Source organism: Jaculus jaculus, chromosome 5, assembly GCF_020740685.1.
Source record: "Jaculus jaculus isolate mJacJac1 chromosome 5, mJacJac1.mat.Y.cur, whole genome shotgun sequence".
Lineage (NCBI taxonomy): Eukaryota > Metazoa > Chordata > Mammalia > Rodentia > Dipodidae > Jaculus > Jaculus jaculus.
The window spans coordinates 56,549,786-56,576,491 of NC_059106.1; the positions used below are offsets into that span (position 1 = coordinate 56,549,786).

The following is a 26,706-nucleotide window of genomic DNA, read 5'->3' on the forward strand; positions in this document are numbered from 1 at the left end:
ACAGCATTCTCTGACTGGAGAGTAGAGTGCACAGCTATTTTGTTTTGCTTGTTTTTATTTATTTTTATTTTTTATTTTTCCCATTCCCCTGAAATGGGGAAACAGCCATCTCTGCCTGGAGAGTAGAGTGCACGGCTATATTGTTTTGCTTTTATTTAATTTTTAAATTTTTATTTATTTATTTATTTGAGAGTGACAGACAGAGAGAGAAAGAGGCAGAGAGAGAGAGAGAATGGGCACATCTGGGCTTCCAGCCACTACACATGAACTCCAGATGCGTGTACCCTGTTGTGCATCTAGCTAATGTGGGTTTTAGGGAATTGAACCTCGAACCGAGGTCCTCAGACTTCACAGGCAAGCACTTTACCGCTAACCATCTCTCCAGCCCTTGTTTTGCTTGTTTTTTTGAGTTGGGCTCTGTAGCAGTTATGCCCTGAACCACGGCAGTTAGCAGTGCTTATGAGCCAAAGCTAATGCCTGCTCCACAGTCCTTCGTTTGTTTTTTAAAAATATTTATTGGTTTGGGCTGGGCATGGTGGCGCATGCCTTTAATCCCAGCACTCAGGAGACAGAGGTAGGAGGATTGCCGTGAGTTCGAGGCCACCTTGAGACTACATAGTGAATTCCAGGTCAGCCTGGACTAGAGTGAGACCCTACCTCGAAAAAACAATAAATAAATAAATAAATAATAAAAATATTTATTAAGCCGGACATGGTGGCACATGGCTTTTATCCCATCACTCGGGAAGCATAGGTAGGAGGATCACTTTGAATTTAAGGCCAGCCTGGAACTACAATGTGAGTTCCATCCAGATCAGCCTGGTTTAGAGACCCTACATCTAAAAATCAACAGGGCTGGAGAGATGGCTTAGCGGTTAAGCGCTTGCCTGTGAAGCCTAAGGACCCCGGTTTGAGGCTCAATTCCCCAGGACCCACATTAGCCAGATGCACAAGAGGGTGCGCGTGTCTGGAGTTCGTTTGCAATGGCTAGAAGCCCTGGTGTGCCCACTCTCCTCTCTCTCTCTCTGCCTGTTGCTCTCAAATAAATAAATAAATATAAATAAACAAAAAAATTAAAAAACAACAACAAAAATAAATAAATAATTTTTTTGATTTATCGAAGTAGTTGTCTCACTCTAGCCCAGGCTGACCTGGGATTCACTATGTAGTCTCAGGTGGCCTTGAACTCATGGCGATCCACCTACCTCTGCTTCCCAAGTGCTGGGATTAAAGGTGTGTGTCACCATGCTGGGCTAAATAAAATATTTTTAAAAAACAAAAAAATTATTGGGCTGGAGAGAAGGCTTAATAGTTAAGTACTTGCCTACGAAGCCTAAGGACCCAGGTTCAATTCCCCAGAACCCACATAAACCAGATGCACATGGTGGCGCATGCATTTGGAGTTTGTTTGCAGTGGCTAGAGGCCTTAGTGTGCTCATTCTCTCTCCCCCCTCTCTCTCACTCACTTTCTCTCTCTAAAAATAAATAAATATAAAAGATTATTAATCTGGGTGTCATGATACATACCGTTCTTCTCAGCACTGGGGAGGTTCAGGTAAGAGGATGTCTGTGGAGGTTTGATTCAGGTGTCCCCCCCATAAACTTAGGTGTTCTGAATGTTAGGTTCCCAGTTCATGGAGATTTGGGAAATAACGTCTCCTGGGGGGAGTGTATTGTTGGGGGCGGGCTTATGGGTGTTATAGCCACTTTCCCTATGCCAGTGTTTGGCACACTCTCCTGTTCCTGTTGTCCACGTTATATGGGCCAGGGGGTGATGTCCACTCTCTGTCATGCCATCGTGTTCCCTGCCATCATGGAGCTTCCCCTTGAGCCTCTAAGCCAAAATAAACCTCTTTTTCCCACAAGCTGCTCTTAGTTGGGTGATTTATACTGCAACAATGTCCGTGAGTTCAAGGCCAGCCTGGGGCTACAAAGTGAGTTACAGGTCAGCCTGAGCTAGAGTGAGATCTTACCTTGAAAAAGAAAAAATGCAGCTGGGCGTGATGGCACATGTCTTTAATCCCAGCACTTGGGAGGCAGAGGTAGGAGGATCGCTGTGAGATCGAGGCCACCCTGAGACTCCATAGTTAATTCCAGGTCAGCCTGGGCCAGAGTGAGACCCTACCTCGAAAACAACAACAACAACAACAAAAAATGTACACACACCATATGACTATTTATTTATTTCAAAATCTCACATATTTCAAGCTGGCCTCAAACTTGCTATGAACGTCTGACCCTTGTCCTCCACCTTCCTGGGTGTGGGGCCGCAGGTGCTGAAGGAATCTCAGGAGGGGGACCCCATGCTCTGCCCGGATATGGCGACACCCCAAATCACTCACGAGAAGCGGTCTTGATGCAAACTGCAAGAGGATTTTATTCCAAGCACGCTGGGGCCCACAGTCATACACCTCTCAGGGGTAGAGGACTGCAGAGCCCCGAATGCAGGAACAGGACAGTTTTTATAGGGTTTCTAACAAAGCCTGTGCATTAGACCAATCATTTTTTAATATCAGGAGCCCGCAAGCTGTTAGCCAGTCAGTTTGTGCCACCCCATAGTTTCTAAGCCAATTAGTTTATGACCTTGGAGGTCAGCATTTGCGCAGGTCCTTAGGTGGGGGTAGCAGAGTATGGTATCAGCCTCCTATGACCTTGGTGGTCTGAGGCAGACTGCTACAGCTTATGGTGTGAGCTACTAAGGCTTACAGTGTGGGCTATTAAGGCTTATAGTGTAAGGCTATTTACAGAAACCAAATAAGTGGTTCACTTTATTACTCATTTCCCATCCTTGAGGGCTATCTCATGCCCTTTTTACCTAGTTTTATATTAGGAGCAGGCTCTGATATAATGAGAAGAGGGATTCTTTACTTGCTTCCAACAGAGAGTAAAGCCTGGAGTTTGAGGTATGCAGGGAGCCCGCTTAAGCTCCCCTTGGAGTGTGATAGTATTTCTGAGCTTCTGAATTCTTGGGCCTTTCATTTCCCACTTTTTCTCTTGTTAATAGTTCTAATCCTAGAATTTGGAAGGACTAAATGTAATCTTCCTCTCTTCCCTGAAGGCCCTTATATTGTTGTTTAAGCATCATGATCTGGACCACACTCACTCGTTCTCTAACAAAAGTAAAAATCTTATTAAGTATGCAAGGCCCAACTGAAAGCATCAGGAGCAAAACCATTAAGGGTCCCATCAGGGTGGAAAGCAGAGTAGTCATCCAGGAGGACTTGTTAAACCATCCCTCAAACCATCCTTGCTCAGTTTCCCTCTCCCTTTGACGTTTTTTTAGTCTTTCCCTGAGTTTACTCATGGAGTCTCTGATAGCTCCTGAGTGATCTACATAGAAGCAACATTCTTCCTTTAAGGCTGCACATAATCTGCCTTCTTTTAGGAACAGTAGGTCTAATCCCCTCCGGTTTTGTAGGACCACTTCAGATAAGGAGGTCAGGGACTCCTCTAGATTACTAACAGATTTCTCTAAAGCTTGGACATCCTCATTTATGACAGCATGTAGTTCACCAAGCCCTCTTTCTAATTGTGGTCCCGTGACCAGGGCTGTGGTCCCCGTCCTCACACCGGCGGCTATCCTTAAGCCAAGTATGACTGCTAGGGTAAGGGTTACAGGCTCCCTTTTGGATCGGGTGGGATGATAGTCATATTCATCGATGACTACTTCTTCAGGATGGTAGTAAACCTGGGGGACAAGCTGGACTATTATGCAGAAATTTTTGGATGGGTTAAAAACTGAAGTAGAAACACAGGGAGTTAGCCCAGTATCACATGCCCACCACCTGTTATACCCTGGCACTAGATATTGGTTGTCTGAAGTCTTACTATAGGTCAGAGTAACATTACAAAGATGTTGGTGGGACAGGGGGCCTTTCCTATATATGCCCCCCTTCCTGAGACCTCGGGGAGAGTCTACTTGTTTTTGGTCCCCCATGAACACCGGCTATTTTGTTCTTTAGTCATATTAAACTCTCCCATAGTTGCCATCCCCTCATAGTAGGGTGGTCCTGAGGATAAACAAAGCCAGCAGGCAGAGGTAATGTTGGGGTTGGTGGCATTTATGGCAAGGAAGGCCCCTTGGATTAGGTTAAAGAGCCTCTGTCTTGTCCCGTGTAGGGCTTCCGAGAGTGGGCTAGTCAAAGGGGTTCTAGCAGTCGTTATGCGATGGGTCTTGGCTGCCACTGTGGGTGGGAGCTTGGGTAATGCCACTTTAGGGGATCCCTGTTCTACTAGAACTTTATTAGGTCCTACTGGTCTTGGGGTGGGAGGCTCTATCTTAAGTCGTATAGTAAAGGTTAGGCCCTTATCCCATCCTGTCATATAAAACCTGAGTCCCCAAGTTTTTTCTTTTATCCAGTCTTGGGACTCTTGACCTTGGGGGGTGAAAGAGATGCTGAGAGGAACTGCTTTTTTCCCATCTAATCCTTCCTGCACAGTAATCAGGTCCCAGAAGGAAGCTGGGTGCCAGTAGGTATTGCCTGTAGTTTCACAACCCCAGTATTTACAGTAGAACTGTTTTATCCCTCCACAACTTCGTTTAGAAGTTCGGGGGTAGACATAAAATGGAGTATGCTGCATCTTACGTTGGGCTGGCCCAGAGCTGCACCCCGGGTTGTCTGCCATGTATTGGCCTTGGGAGATGACCCCTTGCGTGAGTGCCCGCTTAGCCACATGAGAGTGGACTTCTCTAGAGACCTCCTCCGGGGTGAGCTCTGGGATATCCCAAAATTTTATCCCGGCTACCAGGGCACATATATCTGGGGTCAGGACAGGCCACCAAGTCCAGGGGGGCGCTTTCCTAGCTGCAGTCCATATTATATCCCCCGTTTGAGAAAGCACTTGCCAAGTCAGCTTTTGGGGGCCATGGGGATTGGAGGCATCACCTAGCTGGAGAAGGAGAAGCCACACGGCGAAGCCTAAGTTTAAGGGGATTGTCTGTTCTCTCGGCTTGCCATTTGGGGCCCGGTGGCGGAGCAGGCTTGACGTGAGATGCATGGATCCAGGCAGGTATTCCTTCAACTTTCACAGCTGTTGGAGTGGTCAGTAGGACGAGGTAGGGGCCCTTCCACCGAGTCTCAAGGTTTCCTGCGCGGTGGCGTCTGACATAGACCGAATCTCCCACCTGGAAGCGATGTGGGACCTGTAAGTCTCCTTCTCCTGAGTAAGCCTCCCGGAGTCGCTTCCACGCTCGTTGTCTCACCCACTCGAGCGCCTTGAGCCTAGAGAACAGAGGCTGGGAAAGCGGCACATCAGTACCATGTATAGAGGTTATTTCTACCAGTGGAGGAGGCCCCCCGTATAGCAATTCATAGGGGGTCAGTCCAAATTGTCCGGGTGTGTTTCTGACCCTAAAGAGCACAAAGGGTAGGAGAGCTATCCAATCATTAGCGCCAGTCTCTGCGGTCAATTTGGTGAGGGTCTCTTTAATGGTTCTATTCATCCTTTCTACCTGTCCTGAGCTTTGGGGTCTGTATGCACAATGTAATTTCCAATCAATCCCCAATATTTTGGCCAGTCCCTGACTTACCTGGGCAACAAAGGCTGGACCATTGTCTGATCCTATTACCTTGGGTATCCCAAATCTTGGGAAAATTTTTTCCAGTATTTTCTTAGCCACCACGGTTGAGGTTTCTTTCTTGGTAGGATAAGCCTCTACCCAGCCTGAAAAAGTGTCTACAAAAACTAGTAAATACTTATTACCATACTTAGCTGGTTTTACCTCAGTGAAGGAAGTCCACTTCCCAGTGAGCACCTGGGCTGTCTCCCCTTAGCCTCTTCCCAGGAGGCATTCTTGAGGGATTAGCATTGACCATCTGGCAAGGTACACAATGCTTGACTACTGAACCAGCTATCTCTGGCAACCTCAGAATATGGTAAGGAGATGTCTGCAGCAGTTTTTGTAGATGTTTGGCCCCCAGATAGGTTAGGTGGTGTATTTGTTGAACGTACTCTAGTCCCTTTGCTTGAGGTAGAATCTCTTTTCCCTCTGAGGTAAAACAGGCCCCCTCTGGAGTTTTGGAGAACTGGCCTAACTTTCTAACTTCTTGCCAGTCACCTGGGGTATATCGTTGTTTACTTTTTTGGTTCTTTGGCTTTTTTATTATGGGCAGAAGGTTGACCCCCTGGGCAGCCTGCTTGGCCACTTGGTCAGCCATCTGGTTTCCTTTGGAGATAAAATCTTTGGCTTTTTGGTGGCCAGGGCAATGCATAATGGCCAGTCTTTTGGGTAGATGTAGAGCTTCTAGCAAACTTAGAATTTTTTCTTTGTTTTTAATTTTTTTCCCTGCTGAAGTAAGTAGCCCTCTCTGTTTGTAGATGGCCCCGTGTACGTGTGCAGTAGCAAAAGCGTACCTGCTGTCCGTGCAGATATTCACAGACTTTCCTTTAGCTAGTCGTAAGGCCTGTGTGAGGGCCATGAGCTCAGCCTTCTGTGCTGAAGTTCCTTCTGGCAGACTGCTGGCCCAGACTGTTCGTGTCCTGTCTACTATCGCCGCCCCAGCCATCCTCTTACCTTCTACAATGTAACTGCTCCCATCTGTGAACCAGGTTAATGTTCCTCCAGTCAGTGGGACATCTGTGAGATCCTTTCGGATCCCAGTTTCCTCAACCAGCAGTTGATGACAGTCATGAGTCACTGTCTCGTCAGTTTCTTCAGGCAGAAGGGTAGCGGGGTTGAGGATGGCAGGAGGGGCAAACGTTATCCTGTCGGTGAGGAGCAGGCTCTGGTAGTGAGTCATAAGGGCGTTAGTCATCCATCGGTCTGGGGGCTGCCGGATAATGTTCTCCAGGGCATGGGGGGCAATGACAGTTATCCTCTGCCCTAGAGTTAGTTTATCAGCATCTTTGATCAACGTGGACACTGCCGCTATGGCTTTTAGACATATAGGTCATCACTTAGCCATGGGGTCAAGTTTCTTTGCTAGGTAGGCAACGGGTCTTCTCCATGGCCCTAAGGATTGGGTTAGGACTCCCCGGGCTATCCCCTTATGCTCATCTACGTAAAGGGTGAATGGTTTAGTCACATCAGGGAGGGCTAGGGCAGGCGCACTTAATAGTGCCTTCTTGACGGCATCAAATGCCCCCTGGTGTTCAGAGGTCCAAATGAATTTTCCTTTCTCTTTAGTTAGTGGATAGAGGGAGGCTGCTAGGGTTGCAAACCCTGCCCCTCCACCTTCAGAGTTACCCTGGGCTTGGGGAGGGGCTCCGAGCCCCGTCCTCCCTAGTCTTCATCTTCTCCAAGGGTTAGGACCCTAGGTCTGGTGCTGTTCTTCTTAGGGCAGTCTCTTGCCCAGTGCCCTTTCTCCTTGCAACAGGCACATTGATCTCTATCAAGTTGGGTCCTGTTGCCCAGGTTCCCTATCTGCCTAGGGCCTGTCCTAAACTTTCGAATATTTCTCTCCCTTTCTCCTTTTTTTTCTACCACTGTGGCCAGGATCCTGGTCAGATTTTTCTCTTGTCGTCTATTGCGCCTATCCTCCCTTTCTTCTCTCTCTTTCTCACGTCTCTCTTCACGTTCTTCTCTCTTTCTTTCTCTCCTCTGCTCCTTTTCCTCTTCTGTCTCCCTTTTGTAATATACCTTTTCTGCCTCTTTTACTAAATCACGCAGCTCAGCTTCCTGTAATCCCTCCAATCTCTGAAGTTTCTTTCTGATATCAGGAGCTGACTGTCCTATGAAAGCTAATGTTATTGAGCCTTTTTGAATCTCAGAGGTGGGGTTAAAGGGTGTGAACCTCCTAAATGCTTCCATAAGCCTCTCAAGAAACACTGAGGGAGACTCCGTTGGCCCCTGCATCACCTCTCTCACCTTGGCCAAATTGGTGGGCCTTCTGGAGGCACCCAGGTAGGCTGATGAGAAAACATAAGAGACTCCATCAGCCTCGTGAGGCGTTGGGGTTCCTCTGAAAAAGGGGGGTGGTTAGCTTTCCAGTTATAAAGATCTGCAGAGGAAAAAGGCCAATATTGGAGGGGTTGTAGTTAGCCCCCCAAGCATGGGAGGACCTGCTTCGCGTAGTGGCAGTGTTACAATTCCATTTGCTCCCTCCGGGGTAGCATCTCTCCGGCTCCGCGTCCTTGCGGCCGGCCCTCCCATTTCCAGGGGCTCGGGAGGGGTGGAAGGAGGAAGCCCGGGCAAGTTGGGAGGCGAAGGCTTGGGAAGGGCGGAGGGCGGAGTTTCGGGAGGGGCTAGAGGCCCTCTTTCAGCTCCCGGGATTAGGTAAGGCGGGGTGGGGCAGGCTGAGTCTCTGGCCAAGCCGGAGGCTCTTTGATCTCAGGATAGATGCGAGGGGGAGGTCTGGCTCCCTCAGGAGAGGGCTTTTTTGCATTTTTGAGATTCAGGACTCTGGCACTTGAGTTCCTGGGTTTATTCAGCCACAGCCTGACCCACGGCAGGGGCTTGTCCATCAAATCCTTCCAGGTGAGGATATAAGCCTCTTGGTTGGGACGGGAGCCTGGTCCATTCTGAAAAATAATATCTTTAACAGCCAGAATAGTCTTAGAATTAAAGGTTCCTTCTGATGGCCATCCAACCTCATAAGTTGGCCACTCAAAGGCACAAAGCGTTTGCAGGGTCTCCTTCTAACCTCAACTGACAAATTATGGGCCCTAGATTTAACTTCAGTCCAATGGTCAAGAGTCAAGCTAAGGGGCGTTGTCACCATCTGTCCCATTTTAGAACTATAGACAAAGACACAAAGAACAACAACAACACACACAACTGAGACTAACAAATCCAGACACCAGCGACCCGTCCGCATCTTCCACAAGCAGGCAAAAGAATCGGACGGCCACAAAGGAGGAAGCTTCCACTCTAACAACAGTACCCGGTCCTCTGACCAACAGTAGGAGACTGCCAGAAGTCCCTGGCTCTCCTCACCTCCCAGGGCGTCCCCCAGGGTGGCAGCCTGTGATCCTCCTAGCACGTCTGCTGATCATGGTCCTCTGGTCCTTTATGGCCCTAGAGGACGGCTGCAAATCAAACCAAACCAAAAGTGCACGTCCCAGAAACCAGATACTCAGAACGAAAACACTGGCCGGCACACACTCACTCCAGAGGGGGCCCCCCGTACCTCCAAGTCAGTTCTCGGGTGTGTGTGTGGGGCCTTCACATCCCGAACAAGCCCCCAATTGAAGGAATCCCGGGAGGGGGACCCCCACGCTCTGCCTGGATATGGCAACACCCCAAATCACTCACGAGAAGTGGTCTTGATGCAAACTGCAAGAGGATTTTATTCCAAGTGCGCTGGGGCCCACAGTCGTACACCGCACAGGGGTAGAGGACTGCAGAGCCCCGAATGCAGGAACAGGACAGTTTTTATAGGGTTTCTAACAAAGCTTGTGCATTAGACCAATCATTTTTTAATATCAGGAGCCCGCAAGCTGTTAGCCAGTCAGTTTGTGCCACCCCATAGTTTCTAAGCCAATTACTTTATGACCTTGGTGGTCAGCATTTGCGCAGGTCCTTGGGTGGGGGTAGCAGAGTGCGGTATCAGTCTCCTATGACCTTGGAGGTCAGCATTTGCGCAGGTCCTTAGGTGGGGGTAGCAGAGTATGGTATCAGCCTCCTATGACCTTGGTGGTCTGAGGCAGGCTGCTACAGCTTATGGTGTGAGCTACTAAGGCTTACAGTGTGGGCTATTAAGGCTTATAGTGTAAGGCTATTTACAGAAACCAAATAAGTGGTTCACTTTATTACTCATTTCCCATCCTTGAGGGCTATCTCATGCCCTTTTTACCTAGTTTTATATTAGGAGCGGGCTCTGATATAATGAGAAGAGGGATTCTTTACTTGCTTCCAACAGAGAGTAAAGCCTGGAGTTTGAGGTATGCAGGGAGCCCGCTTAAGCTCCCCTTGGAGTGTGATAGTATTTCTGAGCTTCTGAATTCTTGGGCCTTTCAGTGCGTGACTGCCAGGTCACATCCTGGAAAGTTCCATCTATGGACGGAAAATGTGAGTAAATGCTATTGTGGGAAAATCTTAATCCATTCCTGGAATACTCAATCTTTGCCTCTCCTTTACTCGTGAAAAACCCTCTCTGCATTAAAGTTTGCCCATAAAATGTGCTGTCCAAAAAGCCCCAGGCATGTGGCTCTCTTGAGAAGCAGACACTCACCTCTGCAGTGAAACTTCCTCCCAGTTGCTGTTACTCTCTGAATTCTTCCTTTTTTTTTTTTTTTTGGTTTTTCAAGGTAGGGTCTCACTCTAGCCTAGGCTGACCTGGAATTCACGATGTAGTCTCAGGGTGACCTCAAACTCATGGCAACCCTCGTACCCCTGCCTTCCGAGTGCTGGGATTAAAGGCGTGGCCACCACACCTGGCTCCTCTTGTTTTTTAAATAAATAAATAAATAAATATAAATATAAATATAAATATAAATATAAATATAAATATATATATATATATATATATATATATATATATTTTATTTATGAGAGAGAGAGAGGGGGAGAATGGGCATGCTATAGCCTTCAGCCACTGCAAACAACCTCCAGATGCGTGTACCACCTTGTGCATCTGGCTTACATAGGTCCTGGGGAATCAAACATGGGTCCATTGGCTTTGCAGGCAAGTGCCTTAACCATTGAGCCATCTCTCCAGACTTCATTTACCTCTCTTAACCTCAATGTTGTCATTTGCCCAGTGGGGATACTAATTACCATTGACTCCAGTAGGATTGTTGTGAGAGTTAAATAAGATAATGCATATAAAGTGGCTACTCATGTAGTGTCTTGCTGATGTAAAGCACTGAGGACTTACTGTCTAATGGGTAGGACTATGTTTGCTTTTCTGGTACTACTGGAAGTTGAACCTGGATCCCCGTATATGCTAGGCAAACAATATACAATGGAGTTATGTCCCCAGACCTCATTAGTTAATTTGTAATATGCAAACGATTCTCATTTGTGAATTGCATAACTGTCACTTACAACAAAATAAAAGCAGAACAGTGAAGGGTAAGGAGATATTGATAACGTTCAACCATGGGGAATGAACTGGAATTGACAGATCAAAGCCAGGCTTGGTGGTGATTGTCTAATGCCAGCGCTTGGGAGGTTTAGGGATCTTGAGTTTGAGACCAGCCTGGGCTACATGTCATGATCCTGTCGTGAGGAGAAAGGGGAGGGGCGTCATACTAACCCTTCCTCCTACAGGACACTTCACAGGAATTCCTTATGCTTTTAAAAAATATTTTATTTATTTAATTATCCGAGGGGGGGGGAGGGAGAGGGAGAGAGGAAAAGGGGAGGGAGGGAGGGAGAGAGGATGGGCACCCCAAGGACTCCAGCCACAGCAAATAAACTCCAGATGCGTGTGCTACTTTGTGTATCTGGCTTATGTGAGTACTGAGGAATTGAACCTGGGTCCTTTGACTTCTCAGGCAAGCACTTTAAGTGCTAATCCATCCCTCCAGCCCCTCCTTATGCTTTAGAAGCTGTTGGCTTGTAGCCAGCTGTCCCTTAAGAGTGAAATCACACTGTGCTTCAACTAGGCCAAGCTGTTTTAATCATTTATTTAAGATATGCAAATTTTAGTCTGTGTCAAAACACAGGCTCTTTATTCAGAGAAATTTGGTTCATAGTCTCTTCCCAAACCTAAGCAGTGAGCTAAAGGACAAATATTGGCTTGCCTGAGTCAGTGGAAAATTCCAGATTTTTGTAGTTCAATGGGTGTTGGGATTAAAGGCATGTGCCACCACACCCAGCTAAAAATGCCTTTTAAAAGGCTTTTCATGCCCAGCACGGTGGCGTGTGCCTGTAATCCCAGAATTCAGGAGGCAGAAGTCAGAGGATCCCTGTGAGTTCCAGGTCAACCTGTGACTACATAATGAATTCCAGGTCAGCACAGGATAGAGTGAAACCCTACCTTGAAAAACCAAAAAAAAAGAAAAAAAGATTTTCACAATTTCTCTTTTAAATAAATTCAGTTTATCACAGATCTAATTTCCGCTATAATTAGTAATATGAAAGACCAGAATCCTCAAAGTCAGGAGCTGGGACTGGGTTTGTACTTTTATTATTTATTTATTTATTTATTTTTGTTTTTTTGAGGTAGGGTCTCACTCTGGCCAGGCTGACCTGGAATTCACTCTGCAGTCTAAGGCTGGCCTCAAACTCATGGCGATCCTCCTACCTTTGCTTCCAGAGTGCTGGGATTAAAGGCGTGCCCCACCATGCCCGGCTTGGATTGGTACTTTTATGATGAGGACTTAGATGGACACATAATTGTTTGTTTGTTTATTTATTTATTTGAGAGAGAGAGGCAGAGCGAGTGAGACAGAATTGGTGCACCAGGGCTGGAGGGATGGCTTAGCAGATAAATCGTTGGCCTGCAAAGCCAAAGGACCCAGGTTTGATTCCCCAGGACCCATGTTAGGCAGATGCACAAGGGGACACACACATATGGAGTTTGTTTGCAGTGGCTGGAGGCCCTGGAATGCCTATTCTCTCTCTGTCTTTCTCTGTTGAATACATAAATAAATAAAAATAAAATATTACAAAAATAAAGAATTGGTGCACCAGCATCTTTAGCCTCTGCAATTAAATTCCAGACGTGTGCACCATCTTGTGTGCGTGTGTGTTTGTGTCACCTTGTGTATCTGGCTTACTTGGGACCTGGGGGGTCAAACATGGGGTCTTAAGCTTCACAGGCAAGCACCTTAACTACTAAGCCACCTCTCCAACCCAATTCTTGTTTTGTTGTTGTTGTTTTTTTTTTTTTTATTTGTTTGAAATAGTCTCATTGTGAGTGACCTCAAACTTACTATGTAGCCTATGGTGTCCTCTAACTTGTGGCTATCATCTTGCCTGAGTGTGGGGATTACAGGTGTAAGCCACCATGTCTAGTATGGATACATATTTTCTAGAAAGTATCTGGTAATATGAATCAAAACCTTACCCAAGGACTGGAGAGATGGCTTAATGGTTAAGGTGCTTGCCTGCAAAGCCTAAGGACCCAGGTTCAGTTCTCCAGGTCCCATGTAAGCCAGATGCACATGGTGGCACATGTGTCTGGAGTTCATCTGCAGTGGCTGGAGGCCATCGCATGCCCATTCTCACTCTTTCTGACTCTAACTAAAAAAACAAAACAAAACAAAACAAAACAAAAACAAAATAAAAACACCTATGTGGTGGCACACACCTTTAATCCCAGCACTCAGGAGGCAGAGGTAGGAAGATCACCATGAGTTCGAGGCTACCCTGTGACTACATAGTGAATTCCAGGTCAGCCTGGGCTAGAGTGAGACCCTACATTGAAAAAAATCAAAAAACAAAAACTTACCTATATGTTTATCATATAACTTAGTAATTGCATAATTAGGATTTTTATTTTTCGAGGTAGGGTTTCACTCTAGTCCAGGCTGACCTGGAATTCACTATGTAGTCTCAAAGTGGCCTCGAACTCATGGTGATCCTCCTACCTCTGTCTCGGAGTGCTGAGATTAAGGGCGTGCACCACCACGCCGGGCTATAATTAGGAATTTTTGTTTTATTTACTAGACAGGATCTCATATATATAGCCCAGGATGACTTTGAAATTACTATGTAACTGGGAATGATCTTGACCTGGTGATCCTACTGCCTCTACCTCCCAGGTGTTGGAATTACAGGCATGCATCACCAAACTAAACTAGGCTTAGTTTGTTATTGCTATTATTATTATTTATTGCATTTTATTTTATTTTAGGTGTTTCAAGGTTGGGTCTTGCTCTAGTCCAGGCTGACCTGGAATTCACTATGGAGTCTCAGGGTGGCCTCAAACTCATAGCAATCCTCCTACCTCTGCCTCCCAAGTGCTGGGATTAAAGGTGTGCGCCACCACAGCCAGCTATTATTAGTTTTTAGACAGTGTGTCTCCTAGGTGATTCCAAATCCTGTAAAGTTGACACTGAAGATTAACCATCACGTGTGGATTCTCTTTAGTGCCTACCACTCTTCAGTTGATCTTCACCAAAAAGCCAAGAAGTGATTATCATTCTTGTTCTTTATTCTGAGGTGCTTTGGATGGAACCCATGGTCTTGCACATGCCAGGCAAGCGTTCTCCCATTGAACTACAGCCTGAGCCCAACTCCCTTATTTCTGAGGAGAGAATGTCTGTTCTTTGCTGTGGTGTGAATAGCTGGGAGACAGGTGGTATGGTTTCCCACATAAGGGTGGGCTTTTATTTTTTATTTTTTCCTTCTTGGACTGTTGTCAGCTTTGGCCTTATTTTGGTCCCTCTTATCAAGCTTCTTGCTCATGTCTGGGTTTTCCAGCTTCTGTCTGAAGGACTAGATGCTCAGCTCTCAGGGGAAGGGAATAGGCAAGCAATGAATAGCTGGGACCAAAGACCAACCAGGGGCCTGGTGTGGCAGAGCCCAGGAGTACACCTTCAAAAAATAGCTGCCTTCAAAAGCTAAGCTAAAAGCCCGGCATGGTAGTGCACACCGTTCATTCCAGCCCTTGGGAGGCAGAGGTAGGAGGATTACCATTAGTTGAGGCCACCCTGGGACTACAGAGTAAATTCTAGGTCAGTGAGACCCTGCCTTGAAAAAGAAACAAACAAACAAAAACAACAAAAAAAGCTAAGCTAATACCAGGTGTGGTGGTACACGTCTTTAATCCCAGCATTTGGGAGGCAGAGGTAGGAGGATTACCATGAGTTTGAGGCCACCCTGAGAGTACAGAGTGAATTCTAGGTCAGCCGAGGCTACAGTGCGACCCTACCTTGAAAAACAAACAAAAAGCTAAGACCAGGTGTGGTGGTATACATCTTTCATCCCAGCACTTGGGAGGCAGCTGTAGGAAGATTACCATAAATTCAAGGCCACCCTGAGACTACATAGTGAATTCCAGGTCAGCCTGGGCTGGAGCAAGACCCTATCTCAAAAAGAAACAAACATAATAAAAATATATTTAAAATAAAAAGCTGGGCTGGAGAGATGGCTTAGGGGTTAAGTGCTTGCCTGTGAAGCCTAAGGACCCGGTTTGAGGCTTGATTCCCCAGGACCCACATTAGTCAGATGTACAAGGGGGTGTATGCATGTGGAGTTTGTTTGCAGTGGCCGGAGGCCCTGGCGCACCCATTCTCTCTCTCTCTCCTTCTTTCTCTCTCTGTCACTCTCAAATAAATAAATAATAAAATAAAATAAAATAAAATAAAATAAAATAAAATAAAATAAAATAAAATAAAATAAAAAGCTAAGCTAAAGGCTAGAAAGATGGCTCAGCAGTTGAGTGGGATTTCTGGGCATGAGGGCCTGTGGGGGCCTGGAACTGCTGAAGTTCAACTTCCTAGAATTGACTTGTGGTAGTTTGTTTGTATGGCCCCATAGACTCAGGCAATTTTGAGTAAGCTTCCTACTTTTGACCCTAGCAAGCAGATTCCAGAAAGAAGGGGCATGTCACTGTGGGTTGATCTGAGTGCAGTCCTAAGGTGTTTGGGGGCAGATCTTCATTCCAGCCCAAAGGCACTTGGAGAGCAGTTTGAGCTGTTCTGTTTGTGCTGGGCTGTTGGTGGTGTCTCTCTGCTTGGATCTATGAAAGGAAACCAGCTTCTTCTGCCACTGATGGAACTTCTGGATGCCACAGCCTGAAATAAATCCCTTCCTCTAATAAACTGTCTGGCTCGATAGTCATCCCAGCCACATGGAGCTGACTACATATCCCGTCATTTGAACATCTGGGGGTGGCCATGCACATCTGTAACACCCATAACCTGAGAATCACTGGAGTTCATAAACAGCAAACTCTAGGATCAGTAAGAGACTCCTTCACAAGGAAAAACCAGGGGGATGAGTGATTGAAGGGGACATCTCATATCCTCCTCTAGATGCTGCTATAGCAGCAGCAACAACAACACACACAAGCAAATGATAAAATTTCTGTACAAGCCAGGCATGGGGCTGGAGAGATGGCTTAGCGATTGAGGCACTTGCCTGTGAAGCCTAAGGACCTAGGTTTGATTCCCCAGTAGTCACGTAAGCCAGATGCAAGGTGGTGCATGTGTCTGGAGTTCATTTGCAGTGGCTAGAGGCCCCGGTGTGCCCCATTCTCTATCTGCCTCTTTCTCTCTCAAACAAATAAATAAAATATATATTCTTAAAGCCAGGCATGATGGTGCACGCCTTTAACAGCACTTGGAAGGTAGGAGGATTGCCGTGAGTTTGAGGCCAGCAGGGGTTGGAAAAATGGCTCAACAGTTAAAGGCACTTGCTTACAAAGCCTGCCTGCCCAGGTTCAAGGCCCAAGCCACCCATGTAAGCTGGATGCAAAGAGTGGCCCAACAGTCTGGTGTTTGTTTGCAGTGGCAAGAGGCCATGGAGTGCCCATACACACATACACATGTGCAAATAAAAACATTTTTATTAAAAGCTAAATAACCCTGGATGTTCAGAAACTGCTTTTTCATTTTGTTGTTGTTTGAGAACTTCACAGGAAATGGAGCAATTCCTTCATACATGCAGCTCTACAACAAGGGACTGTCATAGAAAAACTTAAGAGTAGGAGACCAAGGATGGAGCTCAGTTGGTAGAGTGCCTGTCCAGCATGCAAGAGGCCCAGCACCACATAAACCAGGCTGGAAGTGCAGACAGTACTGCTAGTGCTGGGAAGGTGGAGGCAGAAGGATCAGAAATTCAAGGTCATCCGTGGTTATACAGTGAGTTCCATGCCAGCTACCAGCTGACAGATCTGCGAACACTTAAGTAGACACAAATTCATAATGAGCTTAAAGAAGAATCAAACCAGCCCTCATTTTGAAATACACACATTATCCAGGTGTGGTGGCTAATGCCTTTAATCCCCATTGAGGCAGAGGTAAGGAGGATCGCTGTGAGTTCAAGGCCACCCTGAGACTACATAGTAAATTCCAGGTCAGCCTAGGCTAGAGTGAGACCCTACCTCAAAACAAAACAAAACAAACAAGAAAAAGAAAGACATAGACACATTAAACTGGGCATGGTGGCGCACATCTTTATCTCTAGCACTTATGAGGGTGAGGTAGGAGGATCTGTGAGTTTGAGGTCAGCCTGGGCTAGAATGAGACCTTGCCTTGAAAACAAGCAAACAAACAGTGACAACAAAAATTCAGGGAAGAAAAACTTAGAGCAAGTGGCAATGCTAATGAGACATTAAGGGCTGGAGAGATGGCTTAGTGGTTAAGGTGCTTGCCTGTGAAGCCTAGGGGCCCAGGTTCCATCCCCCAGTACCCATGTAAGCCAGCTGCACACAGTGGCACATGCATCTAGAGTTTGTTACCAGTGGCTAAAGGCCCTGGCATGCCCCTTCTCTCTTTCTTTCTCTCAAATATTTTTTTAAAAAGAATGCGACATTGGAATTAGCTGGACTGGAATACTCACAGGCCCATTCCCCAAAGATTCTGATTCTAGGATGGCATTATGGCATCAGAATCTTTTGTAAGTCTTGAAGTCTGAACTCCTCGGTCAGTCATATGAGGTATGGGAGTTTCCCACTGACTTCCTGTGCCCCATTTAGTAATTAGAGTGAAATGGCTGTCATGGCCAATAGTAGAATTTGTAAGTTCTTCGGAATGTGTGAGCTTGTGGAACTGCCCTAGATGCTTCCTCAGGAAACAAACAGCTAATGTGGAGAAGGGTGTGTGTTTTAACACTAGCTTGGCAAGATCAGAGGTCTGAAGTGCTTGGAAGCCCAGGGCAGGTGATCTCCTTTCCTTTTGGCAAGTGTCAAGAATTTGCTTGAGCTGGGCATGGTGGCGCACGCCTTTAATCCCAATACTTGGGAGGCAAAGGTAGGAGGATCACTGTGAGTTCAAGGCCACCCTGAGACTACATAGTGAATTCCAGGTCAGCCTGAGCTAGAGCGAGACCCTACCTTCAAAAAACAAAACAAAAAAATTGCTGCTTCTAACTGAAATAAGCTATCAGCTGACAGCCCCATAAACAGGGAAGTGGACAGTGAATTCATAATGAGCTTGAAGAAGGAACAGCCCTGTCTGAAGTAAACCTAGCCTGCAAGCCAGTTAGTGCGACTAGAGGCTTGTTTTGGGGTACATCTAAGTGACCGCTTCAATTCCTCTTGCCCTCTAGGGTCTAAAATCATGGGCTGGGGAGATAGCTCATTGCTTGCACTTGCTTGCAAAGCTTGCTGGCTGGGCTTCAGTTCCTAGCCAGATATAAAAGTCAGGTGCACATGCGGCACATGCGTCTTGAATTCATTTATAGCAAGCAGTAAGAGGCCTCATGCATCCATTGTTTCTCTCTCTATTCACAAATAAATAGTAAAATCAGCCTACAACTTACCCATCTGCCTCTAAAGCCAAGTTTTTGGAAACATGTCCTTTTCATTTAGTTTTGTTAATTTCAATACGTATTTCAAAAGACTCTCTTGTGAATTTTTTTTATTTATTTATTTATTTTTTTTTTTTTAGCTGGACCTCTCTTGCTAAGTAGAATTAGCAGGTTGATATTTAAGTCTAGAGTTGGCATTCCCTGGTGTTGATGTTTGCGGCAGAATGTAGATGACAAATGTCCCCAGACCTCAGCTTCCCTTTGGGAAATAGAAAAGCAAGCAGTTTTTGACCTCCTTTGGGATCCAGACAGAGCCTCCTTTACTTTCATAACTGCAGGGTTTGGCAGAGGGCCTGGCACAAAACAGACACTAAATAACTCTTGACCTCATAAGCATTTTGTAGTAAACACCCATGTATTTATTATGCATTTGGCTCACAGTCTCAGGTCACTGTTTGCATCCACATTTTCCTATTTAATTCAAGGATAAGTAATTCAATTGTGTCAGTGTAACTAATTTTAAAGACCAGCATGGTACACAGGCAGAGGCTCTATAAGATGTCCCAAGGAGGGCCTTATTTTTAATGCCTTCTGAGTTGCTGTGGGCTTGGTTGATATTAATGAATGAGGCTGGAATTAACTTGACAAGGTGTGGGGAAACAAGGAAACAGCAAGAGCCCTGAGAACACTCTCAAGGGCAATCTGACTCTGACCTTGTGGCACAGAAGCTGGTTTAGCCAGATGGCAGGTTGGACAGCTGGGCAGCAGTCCATCTGTATCTGCTATGGACAAAGGAGCATTTCATTTATTTATTTTATTAACAACTTCCATGATTGTAAACAATAGCCCATGATAATGCACCTCCCTCCCCGACTTTCCCCTTTATTTATTTATTTATTTTTATTTGTTTTTTGTTTTTCGAGATAAGGTTTCACTCTAGCCCAGGCTGACCTGGAATTCACCATGGAGTCTCAGGGTGGCCTCGAACTCTCGCTGATCCTCCTACCTCTGCCTCCCGAGTGCTGGGATTAAAGGCGTGGGCCACCACGCCCAGCTTGACTTTCCCCTTTAAAACTCCACCTTCCATCATATCCCCTCCCCCTCTCAATCAATCTCTTTTATTTTTACTTTGATGTCATGATCTTTTCCTCCTGTCATGATGGTCTTTTGTAGGTAGTGTCAGGCACTGTGAGGTCATGGATATCCAGGCCATTTTGTGTCTGGGGAAGCCATTATTTTATTTTATTATGTTTTGAGACAGAGTTTCACGCTAGCACAGGCTGACCTGAATTCACTATGTAATTTCAGGGTGGCCTTGAACTCATGGTGATCCTCCTACCTCTGCCTCCCAGGTGTTGGATTAAAGAGGTGCGCCAGCATGCCCGGCTCTGGACAAAGCACCTTTGAAATGCTGGGTGGACAGAGAAGTGACTCAGAACTACAGAGAACAGGAGCCTGCGCTCTGGGATCCTAGTGTGGTATTCTGCCTGACAAGTGCTCTGCTACTGGACTTTATTCATTCCCACTAGCATCTGCTTTAAAATGACTGAAAAAAATAAAATAACATGGGGCTGGGAAAATGGCTTAGTGGTTAAGGCATTTGCCTGTGGTTTGATTCCCCAGGACCCACGTAATCCAGATGTACAAGGGGGCACGTGCATCTGGAGTTTGTTTGTAGTGGCTGGAGGTCCTGGCGTGCCCATTCTCTCTAACTGCCTCTTTCTCTCTCTCAAATAAAATATTTAAAAAATAAAATAGAATAAAATGACAGCCCAAGAATACAGATGAGATCGGAAAGGCACCCACCAGATAAAATAGCACCTACTGGATAAAGTTGCCATGAGGATTGAATGACAAGCAAAACAATCTAGCACAGGGCAGAAAGCAAAGTGAGCATACTAAATGGCTCCTGGGCAATGGAACCTGGGTCCTTTGGCTTTGTAGGCAAGCGTCTTAACCACTGAGCCATATCTCTAGCCCTTGAATAATTTTCTTTTTTCCAAATTTTTATTAACATCTTCCATGATTATAAAAAATACCCCATGGTAATACTCTCCCTCCCCCCACTTTCCCCTTTGAAACTCCATTCTCCATCATATCCCCTCCCCATCTCAATCAGTCTCTCTTTTAATTTATTTTTATTTTTATTTATTTGAGAGTGACAAAGAGAAAGAGAGAGAAAGAGAGAGAGAGAGAGAGAGAGAGAGAGAGAGAGAGAGAGATAGAGATAGAGGGAGGGAGAAAGGCAGAGAGCGAGAGAGAGAATGGGCATGCCAGGGCTTCCAGCCACCGCAAAGGAACTCCAGACACGTGCGCCCCCTTGTGCATCTGGCTAATGTGGGTCCGGAGGAAGAGAGCCTCGAACTGGGGTCCTTAGGCTTCATAGGCAAGCACTTAACCACTTAAGCCATCTCTCCAGCCCTCTCTTAATTTTGATGTCATGATCTTTTCTTCCTCTTATGATGGTCTTGTGCAGGTAGTGTCAGGTACTGCGAGGCCATGGATATCCAGGCCATTTTGTGTCCATAAGGAGCACATTGTATGGAGTCCTACCCTTCCTTTGGCTCTTACATTCTTTCCACCACCTCTTCCGCAATGGACCCAGAGCCTTGGTGAATAATTTTCTAAATGTTTAGATTTTATTCTGTATCACAATTTGGAGTCACTTAAGTGTTTTCTTTGTTTACACAGTCTCTGGTAGTCCAGGTTGGCTTTGGGGAAGGGGGAGGGTGGGAAGATGAAGCTGTGGTGATGAAACTCCCATTGGACACATGGCCTGTAATACTAGCAACTCAATAAAGTAAGGCAGGCTGGAGGGATGGCTTAGCGGTTAAGGCACTTGCCTGCAAAGCCAAAGGACACAGGTTCCATTCCCTAGGACCCACTTTAGCCAGATGCACAATGGGGTGCACTCGTTTGCAGTGGTTGGAAGACCTGTCATTCCCATTCTCTCTCACTCCCCCTCTTTCTCTGTCAAATAAAATAAAATATTAAAAAAAAAGAAACTAAGACAGAGGACAGGCTTCATAGCGAGTTCCATAGTGAGACCCTGTCTCAAAAATTTCTGGCTTGGCGTGGTGGTGTACTTTGGAGGCTGAGCAGTAGGAAGAAATCCATCAAAGCCAGCTTGAGCTACAGAGTGAGACCCTACCTGGAAAGAACCAAAACAATCTAACTGGTTTATTTATTCTTTTGTGCTCTTGAGACCGGGTCTTGCTATTTTACCTAGGCTGGCCTCAAATGTGAGATGACGATACAGGTGAGCCACCATCCATCAGGCACTAGAAATGAGTGTTTACTGGGCTGGAGATTGCTCAGCGATTAGGTGCTTACTTGCAATGCTTGAAGGCCTGGATTCGATTCCCCAGGGCCCACCTAAAGCCAGATGCACAAGGCAGCCAGTGCAAGCGTCTGGAGTACCTTTGCAGTGGAGGGAGACCCTGGCACGCCCATTCTCTCTCTCCTTGCAATAAAGTATTAATTTAAACCGAGAGCGGTGGCGCACACCTATAATCCCAGCACTCAAGAGGCAGAGGCAGGAGGAGGATCGCCGAAAGTTCGAGGCCACCCTGAGACTACATAGTGAATTCCAGGTCCGCCTGGACTACAGCGAGATGCTATTTCGAAAAACCAAAAAAGAAAGGGGAAAAAGATATCGCCTAAGCCACTGGTGAGTCGCACTCGGCAGTGCCCGGGAGGGCGCGAGCCGAAGGGCTGAATCGCCTCGATTGTTTGCGCCCCCCTGGCCGGACCCTCCCGGAGAGCACGGAACCAGCGGAAGCTCCCCGGGTGCACGTACGGAAGCCGGCCCGTCCAGGCCGTTATTCCCGACATGCTCCTCCCGCAGGATTTCAAACCCTCAACAACATCCACCTCCCCGCCCTAAACGCGGCCTGCCTCAGCAACAGGCGGTGGTCCGCTGCTCATTGGCCGCGCTTCCCACCGCCGCGTCCTGATTGGCCGCCGAGTCTCCGGCCCTCTTTCGGAGCTCGCCGGACCCTCCATTTTGTCGGTAGACGCAGGAGAGTTCAGTGGCTCGCTCGCTCGCTCGCTCGGAGGTGCTCGCGGGCTGCGTTCCATCCGTACCTCGGCTCTCCCTGGAGAGGGAGGGAGGCTTCGTGGATCGGGAGCGAGCCTCCGCCGCGGCAGTCAGCTCGAAGTCGGTGAGTAGGTGGCGCGGCCATGTTGGCTCCCGCCTTCTCCATTGTTGGCGAGGAGGGATCCGGAGCCGGCGCGCGCAGCCCTCGCTCGGCAGGGCCCTCCCCGAGCCGGGCCTCGGGCTCGAACTGGATTTATTGAGGTGCAGCCCATCCCCTGGGGAGAGATGCGCGTGGGGATCTAGTTCCTTCCCTGAAGAGGAAACCCGACGGTCGGACTGCGGGCTCTAGGGAGACGTGTTTGGATGGAAAAGACGGGTTCAGGCTTGAGAAAACACGACACAGGGAGCCCCGGGCAAAGGAAGGACTTTACATGGAGGGGAAGCTTGGCATGAGGACGCTTATAGTGTCGCAATATTGGAAAAAAGCATTATCTCTGTAGGAAATAGGGAATATAAGTATATATGCTTATCTTTTTCCGAGGCAAGATCTGTGTAGATCACGTTGGCCTTGAACTCACAGTGATCCTTTTCTCTCAGCCTCCGCTGTACTGGGATTATAAGGGAGCATAATCACGCCTGGCCAAAAAATATTGACCCTCGGCTGCCCTCGAACTCACGGCCATCCTGTCTCCCTAGTGTTGGGATTAAGGGCGTGTGCCACCACGCCTAGCTACAGATAACTTTTAATAAGTCAGTTACTTGGTGTGGTCATAAAGGTGAATTTCTAAAAACAACTTGTAGGATCAGCAGATACTTCCAAAGACATTTCCCAAAGCTTGATAAAATTTTTTTTACTAGCAGTTAAAGATGTCCAAAGGAAGCCATCGTCTAGGAAATCGGATCACTCTCTCTCTCCTCTGGTTCTTGAAGTAATCAAATAACCTTTTCTTTTCTAGCTAGGACTTCTCTCAAACTTGTGTGCTGAGGAGACTCAGATGTTGGCCTCAGCTCCTAGGCTGAACTCAGCAGATTGGCTCATGAAAACTAATGTATTGAGACAAAGGAAAGGATCTGGCAGAAAGCAACATCTATTATCCTGGGCTTGGCAGCAAGGAAGAGGACAAGTAGTGGAATTCCTGCAATCTGAAAACCACACTGAAAGGTATAAAATATTTTGTAACAGACCCATCCTAAGCCATTATAAAAGACTGCAGTTGTGTTTGGTGGACTTTGGAAGGCTGACTGTAAGATCCAGTGCAGCTTGGCCTCAAAAATAGTCAGGCTGGGTGTGGTGGCACTGGCCTTTAAGCCCAGCATTTGGAAGGCTCAAGTAGGAGGATCACCATGGATTTGAGAGGCCAGCATGGGGCTCAAGAAAGACCTTAGCTGGGTTTGAGGTAGGATCATTTTTCTTAGGAAGGTAATACAAGCTTGAGGTACATAACTGTAATCCAGCACTCAAGAGGCCAATGGTCGCTTTAAGTTAAAGGGCCACTTAAGTGAGACCCTGTCTCAATGTAAAAGAACAACAAAAAAGGCTAGGGGCTGGAGAGCCTAGCTTAATGGTTAAGGCATTTGTCTATAAAGCCAAAGGTCCCCAGGACCTTATGTAAGACAGATGCATAGGGGGATGCGTGCATGTGGAGTTTGTTTGCAATGGCTGGAGGCTCTTATGTGCCCATTCTCTGATTCCCTTCTCTCAAAAAAGGCCAGTCTGTTGGGCTTGCCTCAAAAAAAAAAAAAAAAAGTTGGAGCTATACAAGCAAAATTTTTTACACGGTAAGATTTTAGGAAAGTAGGATGGGTTTTCAAGTGAGTAATCCCAGAAATTTTTAATTGGAATTGTACTTAATATTTCTTTGCGTTTACTTACAGGTGACATAGAAGCTGAACGATGGGTGGCGGAGAGAGGTATAACATTCCAGCCCCTCAATCTAGAAACGTTAGTAAGAACCAACAGCAGCTTACTAGACAGAAGACTAAGGATCAGAATTCCCAGATGAAGATTGTTCACAAGAAAAAAGAACGAGGACACAGTTACAACTCATCAGCAGCTGCATGGCAGGCTATGCAAAATGGCGGGAAGAACAATTTTTCTAGTAATCCAAATTGGAACGCTAGTCTATCAAGTCCCAGTTTGCTTTTTAAATCTCAAACTAACCAGAACTATGCTGGAGCCAAGTTTAGTGAGCCACCATCACCAAGTGTTCTTCCCAAGCCACCAAGCCACTGGGTTCCAGTTTCATTTAATCCTTCAGATAAGGAAATAATGACTTTTCAACTTAAAACCTTACTTAAAGTACAAGTTTAAGATGAAGTACTAATATTTAAATTTAGCACTGTTTACATAGTCATGAATTGGTCTGAACCAAATTGACTTAAGGAGGTAAAACTTGTAATTTACAAATATAATCAAGACTATCATTTATGTGCTGTTTGCATGGTGACATATCAGTGCAACTTAAATAACTGTACTCGATACAAGTGAACCATTCAGGTTGATTTGGGAAATAGGTGACTTTTAAAATTGTCAATTGTGGAGACAGTAGTTTACAGTCAGTCAGGTTATATATAGCTGAAATATACAGGAACTGAAAAATGTAGACATTAGGAAATTAAATATCCTAAAGGCACCTAACTGCCAAAAGAAAATGAATTTTTACTAAAGATCTCATTTTACTAAATTGTACTTACTAATTGGTGTATGTGTGAAGGTCAATCAGGGCTTGCTAGAACAAAGCAGTCTATGGCCAAGTGGCCCGTTTTTTGGATCTCACTCTAGCCCAGGCTGGCCCTGAACTCAGTGATCCTACCTCAGCCTCCCAAGTGCGCTGGGATTAAAGGTATGTGCCACCATGCCTGGCTTTGTGTGTTTCTTAAGTATAGTGGATATGCATCAGCCTGCAGATGGACTAATTTTTTAAAAACTGATTTAAGTATCTAGAGAAGAAAGAGCCATGTAAATACATGTAATATGCTTGTAACATATGTAAGATTTTCTTTCATCCTACAAAGACTATTTTAGTATGAATTTGCTAGATGTATGACCATGGACTTTTTTCTACGAGGGCCTAATTTTAAAGGTCCCCAATTATTTTAAAGAAGCTTACCCTCATGCTAAAGTGCCAGTGTATGTACAATTGATTTGATTTTAAGCTACATATCAAAGTAAAGCCTAATATTAAGCTTATATTAAAAGATTTAAGCTGCTAAGACATTTCTTATTTTTGAGATTTAAAATTTAGTACAGGATCTCCACTCTATTCCCATCTTTAAACCCAAAGATTCATTTTTGTTTTCACCAATCCTGATGAGACAGTGCTTGGTTCCAGTGGCTCTGATGCTTGGTGATTAAGTGCAATTTAGGGAGACTAAGGCAAAAGGTGTAACCTCAACCCAAAGGGTGAAAATACTAATAGCTGTTAATGCTACTAATTTGATACCCATATTTTGCTGTTGACAAGGCAAGTTAGCTAAGTTGTAATTTTCCAAATTCTGATGCAATGTGGAAATCTTATGAAGCAATTTAAAGTAGATTAAAGAAATCAAGGAAGACTTCCAAGAATGGGAGGAGTCCACAAAAGAAAGGATGGGGTTACTTAATGCATCTGATGTGTTTGAACCATGAAATTAAAAATAAATTCTGCTCAGTAGCTTGCTTTTATTAAATAACTTATGTTGATAAGACTATTTGGCTGTCATTTACCTTGGATTCACTTAATTTCCTTGCAATGTTATTAAAAAGGGGCTGGAGAGATGATTTAGCAGTTAGGCACATGCCTATGAAGCCTAAGGACCCAGGTTGATTCTCCATGTCCCATGTAAGCCAGATGCACATGTGTCTGGGACTTGTTTGTAGTGGCTAGAGGCCCTGGAGTGCCCATTTTCTCTCACTGACAATAAATAAATAAAAGTAATTAAATTGGTTTTTTTTAAAAGTTAAATCAGCTGGGTGTGGGGGCACATGCCTTTAATTCCAGCACTTGGGAGGCAGTGGTAGGAGGATCACCGTGAGTTCGAGGCCACCCCGAGACTACATAGTTAATTCCAGGCCAACCTGGGCTAGGGTGAGACTCTATCTCAAAAAACCAGAAAGTTAAATCAGTAAAATCTCATAGAAAAAGAACCCCTCAAAACCGGCAAAATTAGAAGGGTAATAGAGTCATTTATAGTCTCAGGGCAGCTTTGAACCCACACAGAAATCCTACCCCTGCTGGGAATAAAGGCAAGCACAGCCACACCTGGTTTAGGAATCCTTTGTTGTTAAAACATTACACTCATTTTCTTTCTTGATTCGACTTCTCTCTAAAATCTAAGTCTCACAGCAAACTGCAGGAAATACTTGGAAGCAAGATATCACCTGGTGTTTTTGCCCAGGCTGACCTGGAATTCACTCTAGTCTCAGGTGGCCTTGAACTCA

At 45.8% G+C, this 26,706-nt stretch overlaps 1 protein-coding gene across 1 annotated transcript; it reads left to right on the forward strand.

Annotated features, from left to right (window-relative positions):
- The first annotated feature begins 22,252 nt into the window (after nucleotides 1-22,252).
- On the forward strand, nucleotides 22,253-25,976 carry Pnrc2 (proline rich nuclear receptor coactivator 2). The gene is made up of 3 exons (XM_004657518.2): nucleotides 22,253-22,410; nucleotides 23,243-23,448; nucleotides 24,162-25,976. Exon 3 carries the CDS (start codon nucleotides 24,181-24,183, stop codon nucleotides 24,595-24,597), a length of 417 nt encoding a protein of 138 aa, XP_004657575.2. The 5' UTR covers nucleotides 22,253-22,410; nucleotides 23,243-23,448; nucleotides 24,162-24,180; the 3' UTR covers nucleotides 24,598-25,976.
- The last annotated feature ends 730 nt before the right edge of the window (nucleotides 25,977-26,706 follow it).

Excerpts from the sequence above, each read along its gene's own strand:
- Pnrc2 (XM_004657518.2), top strand. The coding sequence starts at position 24,181 with ATGGGTGGCGGAGAGAGGTATAACATTCCAGCCCCTCAATCTAGAAAC.